Genomic DNA, 12,746 nt, shown 5'->3' on the forward strand with positions numbered 1-12,746 from the left:
GTTCATTCCATATTATGTTTCTGCACTTTGCATAACACATATCTTGTTTTGAAAATTTGGGATGGTAATAGCTTGCCAGGAAGATACTGTTATCAAGGGAATCTGAAAGGATAGGAGAAAAGCTTTTTCCTAACACTTAAAAAAATATGTAAAAAGAGCTTGACTTCTCTCAAAAGTCTGAAGGGTGCTGCAGAAAGAGAAGCCTTTTGATACAGTAAATCCTGAAATTCTATTTATGGTATTGATAAAAACCAGATCATGTTTTTTGATGAATCATTTGAAAATATTCTGTCTATGATTAAAAAGCCTTCAAATATATTTGGTTTGAAGAGTCCAGGAATATTTAGCAAATGTTTTTATTGCCTCCATCCATTTGGTTAGCTCAGCTTCATTTCCTGTGGCTCTGCTGAAATAAATATCAGATGCAAATGAACCAGGGAAATATTTTGAACCCAGCTAGGAAGGTGAATAGAAGGAGAGGTGCGGATCAAGAACAAAATCTGTGTTTCATTGCTGTTTCACTGCAGACGTAACAAAGCAGATTGTCTCATAGCGGAACTTTTATAATTGCATCTGGAACACTTAGTGTATTCTTCTGACAGAGAGTGCATTCATAAGAAGTTTCTTTGCAATATCTCGTAACGGGAAATGACATACTCCTCTTGCATGCTTTGAATTAAGTTCCTAACATTGTTCTGACTGTTGTAGAAATGTAGCCTTAAGAATAGTGGTGGTCTCTGCCACATAGGAAAAATATTAAACCCAGCCACAAAATGAAAGGAATTCTAAGGCAGAAAGAAATCCTTCCCTGTCCTTCATTCTTAGTATCCCCTGGTGAATTAATGAGGATATTGAGCCCAGTAATATATACTTTCTCCCTGAAGTTCTCAGAAGAGAGATTATAAACACTTTAGATTGTTCTTCAGATGAAGACAAGCATGAATAAGATTCTGAATTGCAATGTAATGAAATCATTAAGAAATAATTCCCCCCAGACTATGAGAAGGTGTATAAAAATCCTCTGAATAAGAACAGAATTTTCTAATATGGCTAGACATAGACATATAGATCTAACCAGGTTATGTTCCTCTTAGAGAAAATTCTGCCATTTTCTGAAAGGGTTTATTGCCCAGCATGATGGGGCAGTGAGAAACCATAACCCATTGCTACGAGTCAATGGAAAAACGTGCCTTTTACTGTCAAGTTTTCCTTAATGGTGGCTCATCACCTCAGCTTGCCCTTCACCTATGTTAACCCATAGAGGGCAGTGACATACAATCAATAATAACTTTTTAGTGCCTTAAATGAAAACACGCTCTTTCACATCTGTTTTTAGTTGTCTCAGTGTGTGTTTTTAGGAAGAAATGAAATTTTGTTAGCTGACGTGCCAATAACATTGGACTTTCAGATTTTCTTAGGTTGAGTTTAGGGGATAGTGGACCCTATGCTGTGAAGAAATAAGTCCAAAGTGACAAGTGACAAACACGATAAGCGGGTGTTCTTCTATTGTAGCCCATGATCCTCTTGCCCTCTAAAGCTTATGGGTATGACCAACAAATAATCCTCTTTAATTATTTTTTTCTGCAACAAGATTAGGTGACCATTAAGGCTATTGAGACTGCTGGGTTCCTCCCTTCCCACTGTTCCAGGATGCAACAAACGAACTTGTTGCTATCTGGACCTATGATATGGACACTTGATAAATCAGACTCTATTTCTTTCTTTTATGCTATAGGTATAGATACATGTTACCAAGTTAACTTGTTTGATATCAAAATAACTTTTTGTGTGTCAAGAAGTATAACTGGGCAACATGGCTCTTGTTTTTTTTTTTGATCCACAGAAGCACTTGCACTGTGGTAGCTGCTGTGATAGTACTTGCACAGTGAATCTTCTGCCTGCTCTTGTGACAACATTCTGTACCTCTTTTCCCTTAAGTAATAGGAAGTTCTAGTGGTTCCCTGTTTATTTGCGTAAGGAAAATATCTGACTTCCCAAGAAAAAGAATTATAATACTTGGAGTTTTTATTGATACTTTAGTGCTGTACTGTTGCCTCCAAAATACTCATTATTTAAGTGTTAATTATTAGGTATTGTAATTGAAATATTGACATGTATGTGCACATACAAAGAGAGACTTTTGAAAGGACACACTGGTTCACTGGGTTTTCAAAGGAGCTATGAAATGCTGTTGATCGTGACTGGGAGTCACTGAAGTACATCCATATCTATACTGTTTGAAAGAATTTTTTTCTAGATCTAACTTGCAAATACTTTATCCCAGAAGAGGGATGGGGCTCAGAAGGAAACATGGATTTGTACATTTTAATAAGTAATAAATGGACAATGAATTCCTGTATCAAGAGTTAGACCAGCAAGGAAATAACTTCTTGACAAAGAATAAAAGCTAAAGCTGGGACTATGGTATAAAAGATACTTCAAAATAGTTTGGTTTGGCATTACAGGTAGAATTCAGCTAGAGGAGGTAAAATGAGTTCAGAAAGAGTCAAAATACTTAAAAGAATGGGCTGTGCAGGTCAAAAAAAAAGTTAGATGAAGGCTTTATCAGCCCTCAACCTATCAGATTATAAGAACTACTGAATTTTAACTTACAATGTTCTTTGAGATGTTACACAGGAAAAGTTTCAAAATATTAACATAAACTGCATAAGGATTTAGAAAGATTTTAGCAATAATAAAATTACAAGCTTGAGTGGCATACAGGTTGTAGGGCTTTTCACAGAAGTCATAAAAGAAAACATAAGAAAGATTAAGTTACTCTAGCCATATTTCCCCTCAACTGAGGGTGACATCCACAGAAAGATATTTAAGATATAGCATGAGATTTTAGCCTGAATAGAAAAAAAATCTGGTGGTTGTCATGTGTTAGCAGTGATGTGTCATTGTTAGTGTTTTGCTGTCAAATGAGATATCTTGCTAAAAAAATATACTTTGATGAAGTTTTTAGGGCAAAAATATTGTGCATTCTGTCTCAGTGAGATCTGAGACTCTCTCTTCTCCCCGCTTTCAAAGACTTGCATATATATAATAAATAAAAATTATTGTCAAGTCTCATAGTTCAGGATTCAGAACTGAAATTTAACCTTTAGTTTGGAAAGATAAGGTTATTTTTCCTTCCACATACAGTGTTTTCTGGATGCTAGTTTTTCATGTTACTTTGGAATACCCTCTTTGGCTGAGGATGGTCTATCACTCTGCTGGAGTAGAAATGCAGGCAATATGAGGATGCAAATCCAAAACTAGATGATTACATGGTTTTAGGAATGTAAGGGAGAGTGTGAGGTGAACAAATATGAACTGGAAGGAAGGCCAAGGCAAATGTAATGAGACATGAGGAAGATAATAATGTGGCTTTGATACAAAGGTGTTGGTATGAGACGAAGAGAGAGACTGGAATTACATGCAAGCAAGTGTAGCAAAGAAGAAAATGTGGAGCCTAGGGTATGATGCTTACAGTGTAGAAGAGGGCTGAAACCTGAGATGTGGATGAGTGGCAGCAAAACAGATTACAGTTTTGCTTGGTTTTGTTTTGGTTTGTTTGGTGTTTTGGTTTTGTTTTGTTTTGGTTCGTGTGTTTGAAGTTTTTTTCTGTTTTTGTTCATTTGGGTTGGGTCTTTTGTTTGTTGTGTTGTGTTTGTTTGTTTTTTGGGTTGGGTTGGGGTTTTTGTGAAAGAACCACATGTAGCTAGACTCCAGCAGGTTAACAGGAAAACGGGATTTCTGCTCTGACCAACAATCAGCACGATCAACTCCCCCCCCACCCCACACAGGCAGTACTATCCGTCAAAGCGACAGATCTTAACCATCTTTTATCAGTCTGTTGGACCATAGAATTAGATTGGGCCTTTTGCCACCAGGCCTGGTTGAAGCACAATCTAGACACTCGGTATATGTCAGTAGAACAGCCTCATAAAAACTGAAAGGTGACAATGTGGCGTCCAGCCTCCTCTACATTGAGACACATTTGTTCTGATTGTCATAACTCTCTTTTGCATATCTCTGTCTTACATTAATAAATGTACATCATCTGAAAAAGATGAAAGGATTTTTGGAAGAAATGGGCAGGTTAAAGTGCAAACTGTTTTTTTCCCTCCCTCAGGACATATTTATGTTTATTTTAGAAGCAAACACATTCCAAAGATATGAAAGGAATGCCAGGGCACCAGACAGATTAAATGGTTGGGGAGTGCAGAAAACAAAACAATAATTTATGACATGGAATCTGCAAAGCTTACAAACGATGATCCTCTCATGCCAAGAATGTATCCGGCAGACATGTATAGCTTAGAGATCTTAGTCAAGGCAGCTCCACTGTCTGGACCTGAAGAGAGGAGGAAAGCCAAGCTTCCTGCTTGCCTCTCCCATTCCCACCTCTTCCTCAGCTGTTTCATGCAGACAATGTACAAGGCTTGTGTTTTTCAAGGGACTTTTCACTGTGGATTAGAGCAGTGTTCATGCAGCTATGCAGAGGATGAGCTTGCTTCATTTTGTTATGTAGAGCTGTAGCTGAGCAAGTGAAAAATCAGCCTTTCATGCTTTATGAAGTACTGCTGTTGTATAGGAACTGCTAATGTTGAACCCAGACAGGAAAAGAAACATCTCTCTCTTCTATGTTTTATTCATGTACTCATATTCAAGAATTTTTGAAATGCAAGGAGACTGCCATTTCTCTTGTAAAAATTCTTTCTGGCAAAAGGTTTTCTACATACACTACAAAGTGTCTCACTGTGGAAAAAAATAGCACTGTCCCTGTAACTGTATAAACACTTGATATTTTATGTTTATGGTTTATGATTACAAATTGATTGCTATAATATTTTATGTGGATACCTCTAAACAAATATGTGATCAGTATTACTTGTTACTCACAGCATCCTTTACTCAAAAATCAGCATGATAAACATAAGTTTTAACAAAAAGTAAAGTAATAAAATATACTGTGAAATCAATCAGAATCAGGTTAACAGTAAAAGTAAAGCTCGTATTCTGGCCAACTGTGCTACATCTAACATTTTCAGATTTTAAATAAATACTTGTCTCTTTATATTTTAAGAAGTTCCACTGACTATCATAAATACAAAATTAAACACATGTAATTTTTTTATAGGTTTAGGACTTGATTTTGGCATAGATTTAAGTTTTGAATTTTTCTATCTTGCTTGAATGCACAAAAGTAAAGGAATTTCCTTATCATTTAGTAGTATTATTATCAGCTTAATTTTAAGTCTCTTAATTTCACCACTAATAGCACTGAAAAACTTTGAAAAGATTAATCATTACTTTCTTATAAATAATGTTTGGAAAACTTTCCTGTTCCAAAGAGTTCTCAAGGGCAGACAGAAGAGGTTCCAGAGTAAATAAATGGATTAAGGGTTAAAAAGTGCTTCTCTTCTAAGTTTTGTTTTGTATTCCACGTTGGAGACCTTAAAGCCAAATGTAACTCATCATAACCATCCATTTTATTCATGTAATGGATAGATGAAAAATGTTTCCAGACTAAACAAATTACCCCAGTAATACATGATACTTTTTTGGAGGTTATTGAAAAATATCAGAATCAATGGAATAGATATTGTTGAGTTACTCAAATAAAGATAAATTCTTGACCACGTATTTGATGAAAAAGAGTAATATGAATAAAGTTAAATTAGATTTTAAAAACTGTTTTACCACTGTTAAAATCGGCTTCAGTTACTGTATCTACTCATTTTATCTCAGTGTTAATAAAGAGTCCTCTATGCTGTGTTTCCAGGTCGAAATTTAACTGGAATTTTTAGAAAGCATTCATTCTATGCCAGTTCCCCTTAACTGTATTGATTATGGGCCTGAAAGGGTTGTGGCCTACCCTATAAATGAATGGATCTCAGACGTGATGGCACATAAGTAGAGTCAGAAGTCTCACTGGGAGAAATAAGTCAGGAAAATCACGACCAGTTGTCATTGACTGTGGAATTAGTGGTGCAAAGCACCAACAAGGTCCTGTTACATTATTTTCTCTTTAATGGAGTGTTTCATTGGCTTTAAACCAATGAGACATAACTGAAGACGCAATGTCTAAACTTGCCTCTGGAGGTGCTTGTGTGTTCAGTCATCATGGCTGATAAAAGGGCTACTGTCACTGCTACTCCAACACGATTAGTAGTGTGCAGCAATGGAGCTGTTCAGCTGAGTATCTGTGACTTTACATGCAGTTATGGAGACACTTCCCTGTGTTTTCTTTCTTATTCAGCAATTTAAAGTAACATTGCCATTGTTTTCAACTAACTTCTTTACAGTTAGCAATTATTTTCCAGAACAATGTCACAAAGTCACACCTCAGTATCTCTATGTTTTGGCAGGTCTGAGGACCTCCTTCTAAAAGACATCAACAATTCTGCAAATTCCCTAGTTCAGGAATAACTAATAGAACATTTTTGTACATGCTTGTCTGCACTTTCCTACTCAGAATACAGTATCTAAAGCACCAACCTTCATTTTCTTATCATAAATATGCATAAGACAATCTTATTAACATAAACCTGATCTAACAGGTTCACCATGTATAAAAAAATGTAATTAGTTTGCTTCCCTGCCTGTTATTACTGTTGTCTCTATTTTCCTTAGATTTTGCTTGTTCGTGTACTACTTCCTTAGAAGCTTTGTTGTGCAGTACATTTAGCTGTTTGACGCATTGCATGGTGTTTTTATTAACCCTAGCTGGAGTCCTAATGGACTTGCTAAGTAAAGACTAGCAAAAAATGTCTTATTTACAATTTGGATTATTATTTACACAATCATAAAAATAAACTGGGACATATACAAAACTTTTGCAAGTATGTACTTTCTGTACTTTTATGTACTTTCTGTATTTTCTATGTGTCTTCTATTCACAGCAATTGAAACTGGTGTATCTGCATTCTAACACTGCTATTAAAAAGTGAAGCAAGTTGCTGCTGATTTGCCAGTTACATGATATGATTAGATATTTAAAGAAAATCTTTAAAATATATTAGATTATTTGAAAGTCAGAATTTATAATACCTTCAAATAAACTAAATTGGACATATGATTATCTTATATTTGTTAGTTTTTTTTCTCCCCTGTCACTAACATTGTCACAACTTTTTAAAGATTTTGCTCATTGGATGCCCTAATTTTAAAATGGTAGACTAAATTGAATAATATATTCTAAACGAAAAGAGCAAATCTCGGTATTATATAAAATTAAATTCAACTCCACCAACATGAACTATTTTTGCGTTCAATTTTACACATAGTAATTTCATACCAAGACTCCATTGATGTTTATGTGATTTGTATGATAACCATCCCATTTCACTGTTTTTCTTTTTATCCTGGCAAAGCATATCTTTACCATTTCTCAACAAAACAGAAAGGTTGTCTTCCAATCTTCTCTCTCATTTCATTTTGTGTTTGGCTTGGTTTTGTTTTGCTTGGTTTTGTGTTTTTGTTTTTCCCAAAACTGGTATTTGATAATCCATATATATATTTTGTTCAAATTCAGACTGATGCTGGAATTGTGAAAATATGGGGTGAATCAGGAAGTCATGGTGACAAGTGGAATAAAGTCGAGTTACACTTGGGCAAACTGAGGAATTTTGAAGTTGTTTTTGAAGGCATTCGTACCAGAGACCTTGGAGGAGGAGCAGCAATAGATGACATAGAGTTCAACAACTGCACCACAAGTAAGTTCAAAAGGGAAGTTTCTAGAGGGATGCTAAAGGAGATGTAAGATATTCTTTCTTGTTTTAAAATACATCATTGGTTTAATGTTTTTATCATGATGTCACTGTTCATAAAATCAATTATGAATACAGTATTCACTCAACTTCAATAACATTTTCTAATCATACAGAAAGTCTTGTATTAGTGCGGTGTTCTCACACTAAATTATTCCAGATAAATCCAAGAAATGCCTGAGTTTTTGTTTCATTAATTTATTTCATCTTGAGTAAGAATTTTCCTTCTTTGATTCATTGAGAAATGATTGAGTCTCTCATGCTGTATATTATCATTTTATATAAATTATTTCAGATTATACCAAGTGAAGCCTGTGATCTCCCTGTTTTATCATATAGACCTGTGCCATAAAAATGAGTTGAGATTGCAAATGAACTTTGTCACTATTATTTTTCTCAGTTCAGTTCAAGTTTTAAGGCCAGCAAAGTAAAGAAAAGCTTTGACTCCTTCACAGATTAGTCAATTCATTTAATTCAACTTTTTGTGGATGCAGCCTAAAATAGGAACAGAGTTTGCCTTCTTTTTTTTTTTTAATAGAACTTTGAAATACACAATTGAAGGTTTATATTCCATACAAATACATATTTTTTAAAGATTGAATTAGAACAGTTGGAAACCCAGGATTCTGGCTGTTTATAGAGCTGTCACTTGTATGGTGGATGTTTTTGCACTGTAATAAGGTACAGTCTTTATATAATCAGGAAATGGTTCACTTACAGCACCTCTGGTAACATATGCTAGGCACAGCAGAGTTTTCATTAAAGTTTAGGTGCATGTATTCTATAGAAATGGGTTCATACTTATCTCTTTATTCTTCATCAGGATCAGGACCCTATCATATATTTGGTTTTTAACAATATGTATGTGCACATGCACCAGTGCATGTCTGGAAAAAAAAAAAGGCAACAATGACAAAAAGCCCTTCCCACCTGCTTCGATCTTTCTGAATCTGCAGTAATATTTGAGATCAAACTGAAGTCAAGATGGAATCATTGCCTTGTCTTTAGCACCTTTCACATCAGCTCCATGCATGATTTTTTTCCTTCTACTCCACAAGTGGAGATCTGCCTGCTTAATTTTCTTGAGGCTTTTGGTATGCTGACCTTCCTGTTTGTATGATGACATGAAGGAGCCTGGTCTGCCCTTTTTCATTCTTGTTGTTATTGATTCTTGACTTTTGTAGAACAAACAAACAAAATACATTTTGCCAGATTCTCAAAAATAACATTTCCCATGTGACCCAAGGCTGGGGCATTCAGGATAGAGAAAGCATGTCATGTCTAAATTGTTTCTTTCACAGAGCAGATTCACAGTTTTTATTGTGTCTGTTGTAACAAAGCTAAAAGGCAGCAAACACAATTTTACTGTGGCCAAACACAAGGAGAAGAGTAGCGCACATACCAGAAGGGGGTCAGGGGTTTCTTCTCAGTAAAATAACTTGGTTCATCTACTGTGTTTATAGCTGCAGAATTGCTGAGCTAGACACACGGTCAGGGTCCTCTAGGGTAACTGAAGGCCACATCTGTATTTTCCACTGAGACTTATTAAATTAAACTAAAATCTTATATAATATTATGGATATGCTAGCCAAGGTAATTACATAAGCAGAGGAATAGACCATGCACAGAAAAAACTATAAGATAATTGAAAATAATTAACACTTGAATAACAGGTTTAAAATAAACAGAAAGGAATGGAAGTGAGAAAGCCTTTAAGTGTCTTGGGAAAAAAATTGAATGTTTAGCTGCTTCTCAGTAGATGACATGTAGTGATGGGGTAGAATGTTAGAGCAATTCTGAGTCTTTTAGATATTTTGGGATCGTCTCCTCCTCACAGACTCTTTTTGGAAGCGGCTGAATGGTGTACCTGGATCATGGTTTACAGTCAACACAATAAAATAATTCCCTCTTTGCAGCAATAATGTACTCAAGCAGAGAAAGTGAAGAGGGAAGATGGAGGCGGTCTGTGTGGGGACTTTGGACACAGGAATATTAGAACTGCTTTTATGCAGTATGTTAATATTCAATGGTTACCACATAATTTGATAAATCCAAATACTGACTTTATGTACATATGTTTTTCTTCAGCTTGCTTTCATACACTGTGTTATAGAAAGAAACTGCACATACCATAACAGAATCTTAATGGAGATAGATTACGACTTCAGATTTCTTTGTTCTTCACTTGCATATAATAGTTGTGATTTACATATCTCACGTTACTTGAGTATTTTCAACTAACAAAGGAGGATCTCTTCAGTATCTCCTTTTGAAAATTAGTTAGTTAAAAGCTTCTATATTGGTAGAATACTACAGATAACTTTATTTATTATGATTTGAGCTTCTGAGACCCTATTCTGCAAGGTTCATTTCCCTCAGCTCTCATTAATTTCTCTGAAAGTGAAGACGGAAAAGTAACTGTGGCTTTACTGGAAATGTAAATGGACTTGGAAATATTGTCAGAGATAGAAAAAAAGATGATGCAAAAGGCTCTTGTCAGTTGGTTGTGAGAGGGTAAGTTATGTTTTGATAGCAAACATAATTTAAATACCAAATCTGTTATCTTATTATTTTGCAACTTTAATTGAAAAATGTGAAAAATAGTGGAGTCACATCCCAGCAAGAGAAAGATTGCTCTTAATATTAAATTAATTTATTTATTAATCGATTACTTTTTTTTTTTCCCCACATTCTTGTGGGTTACCTGTTTGGAAACAAACTTCACAAGCTTTTCTTCTCATGTTTAAGGTAAATAGGTTACACACTCAATCATATTTGAAGTGGTATTTCATTTTTAAAAAAACAAAATCAAAATGCCACGGTACTCCTATTAATAGGAAATTGATTTACCAAATTGAGGTGAACAGAAATTTTCTTTAAAAAATAATAAAGTTTGCTTTGCCTGCTGGTAAACTTTTTCTTTCCCTTTCTCCTCATATATTTGTATTCCTCCTTCCCTACTGTTTATGGCAAATACTGTAGGTGAAGATACTGAAACCCTTTGAAAAACTTTGCTTCCACGCTCCCATAAACAAGAAGCTTTGAAAGTCTCAGCAGAGAAATACTTTCTCATTAGAATTCCATCTAGCTTTGTAGATCAGAGAGAAAACAACTAAAATGTCCTAGTGTTTCAGTGAGTAGGCCAACTTTTTATTTTTAAAATAAACCAGTGTTTTCTTTGAATCCCAAGCTATGTATCATGCAAAGCTTTACATTCAGTGGAGAATTTAGTTCCTTCTGCTCAGACACTTGAGAAAAGTTCAAACTCTTGTAACAGAAATATTCAGTACAAACCTGGCCCTGAAGTGAAAGTAAAGGGAATTCAGGCAGAGAAAGCTGATTTAGTCACTCAAGATGTGAATTTGCATTCAGCCAGAACGGATGTTCAGTTACCTGGGGTTTTTGATTTATTTTTTTTTTTTCATCTCTCTTCAAAATGTTTTAATATTTTATGATTTTTTTTTTCACCTGTTTTTATAAATAGGTCAGTGTCAGAATATTCTGATATAGGACACTGGGATTACATCACCTGGCTAAAACTTCTCAGTAGATGAAATTAGTGGTAAAATCCTTATTGGTTAGTCTAATGTTTGTATTTTGCCTTTGGAAGGCAATTATTATTTTATTTGAGCTGCCAGTTTATAAATTGCTGATATCCACTGAATCTGCTTCATTGTAGAGGAAGAAAGCTCATTTTGAGAAATCTAGTAGTTTTTGGTAGTTGTAATTTAATTTTTGTTACATACATTAACATGAATGTGCTTTATCCTTTTTGGGTGAAAATCTTACTGAACTCAGATCTAATTACATACAGAAGAGGGTACAGATGACATACAGTTTGGTTCTAGGTAAGAAATAATCTCTCTTCTGGAAACGTGGAAGACAGCCATGGCTGCCTTCCATGAGACATCCCAAATGCCCTTGTACAAAGGACTCCACAGGGAAGGACATGTGCTCAGCAGGGATGAGAAGGAAATACAGGCTCTCTCAACCCCTCATACAGGCTCCCAGAGTTACACTGGAGGAAGACCTGAATTCCTGCACAAGTCATGTTATGCACAGGGTGATTGCTTAAACAGCATTGCAAAAATTCTATAGCCTGACTTCAAGGAATGAATATTGCATTTTACAGTCTTATTTGGGAAGATTAAAAGAATGGAAAGAAGATAAATACGGCATCAGTTTGAAAATCACAATATTCTCTAAATTTTGAGTCACTGTCCAGAAGTCATTTACACAACTCTAATACTCCAGGATTGCTATTTCTATTTGGGATTGCATAAAAAATGCACAAGAGTTTAACCAAAAGATATTTTCTCCATTTGCAGCTCTCAGATTGTTATTAGGAAAACACTTGAGGTCATTTACCACAGATTTTGAATATGAGAAGAAAGTTTTAGATGTTACCTCATTTTCAGGAAGAGACCTCAGTGGCTTTTTCAGTTTCTGTTTATCTCATGTGAAACTTTTGAAGAGAAGTTGCTGACTTCAAAGATACTTTGGTTTGGTAGTAAGTGGCTGCAAAAGCAGCTTTTCAGAATAAATTTAAAATCTCATCATTTTGGCCTTAGCTTCACATATTGCTTACTCTTCAGATCTGATGGTAGATTCTAAGGTCCCTTCCAAACCAAAATGGAATTCTATGATTCTGTGATTCTATGATAAACACTGGGAAATAGAATTTTCTGCAAAAGCATCACTTGATTTTTTTACCTTATCTCCTCTCCTCTCTTTCTTTTGCCATTTGCAGGCTCCAAAGAGATAAAGCCTAGAGCACCAGATCCTCACTCATCACTCAGTCCTGAGGGCTTCTTCCTGGTGTCTTCTTTAGTATTAAGCAAAACATGGCAGCTCCCTATATAAGCTCCTTATTCTTCTGATGCACACTATGCCAAGTCTGATCTTTCAGTCTCAATCAAATATAAAAACTTCTGTCCATGTCTGGTGTGGGTTTACATATTTCATGATATCAGCACTAGAAGTTGA

The 12,746-nt window shown here is 35.2% G+C and overlaps 1 protein-coding gene across 1 annotated transcript in view; it reads left to right on the forward strand.

Moving 5' to 3' along the window:
* Nucleotides 1-12,746, forward strand: part of MALRD1 (MAM and LDL receptor class A domain containing 1) — a gene marked incomplete at both ends in the record, with an annotated part of 293,532 nt that overhangs the window by 192,989 nt on the left and 87,797 nt on the right. The window contains one exon of the mRNA XM_082044615.1: nt 7,526-7,706. Coding sequence (XP_081900741.1) covers nt 7,526-7,706 — 181 coding nt within the window. The remainder of the gene's footprint in view (nt 1-7,525; nt 7,707-12,746) is intronic.

Source organism: Streptopelia decaocto (genome assembly GCF_964273445.1).
Source record: "Streptopelia decaocto genome assembly, chromosome: 2".
Classification (NCBI taxonomy): Eukaryota; Metazoa; Chordata; class Aves; order Columbiformes; family Columbidae; genus Streptopelia; species Streptopelia decaocto.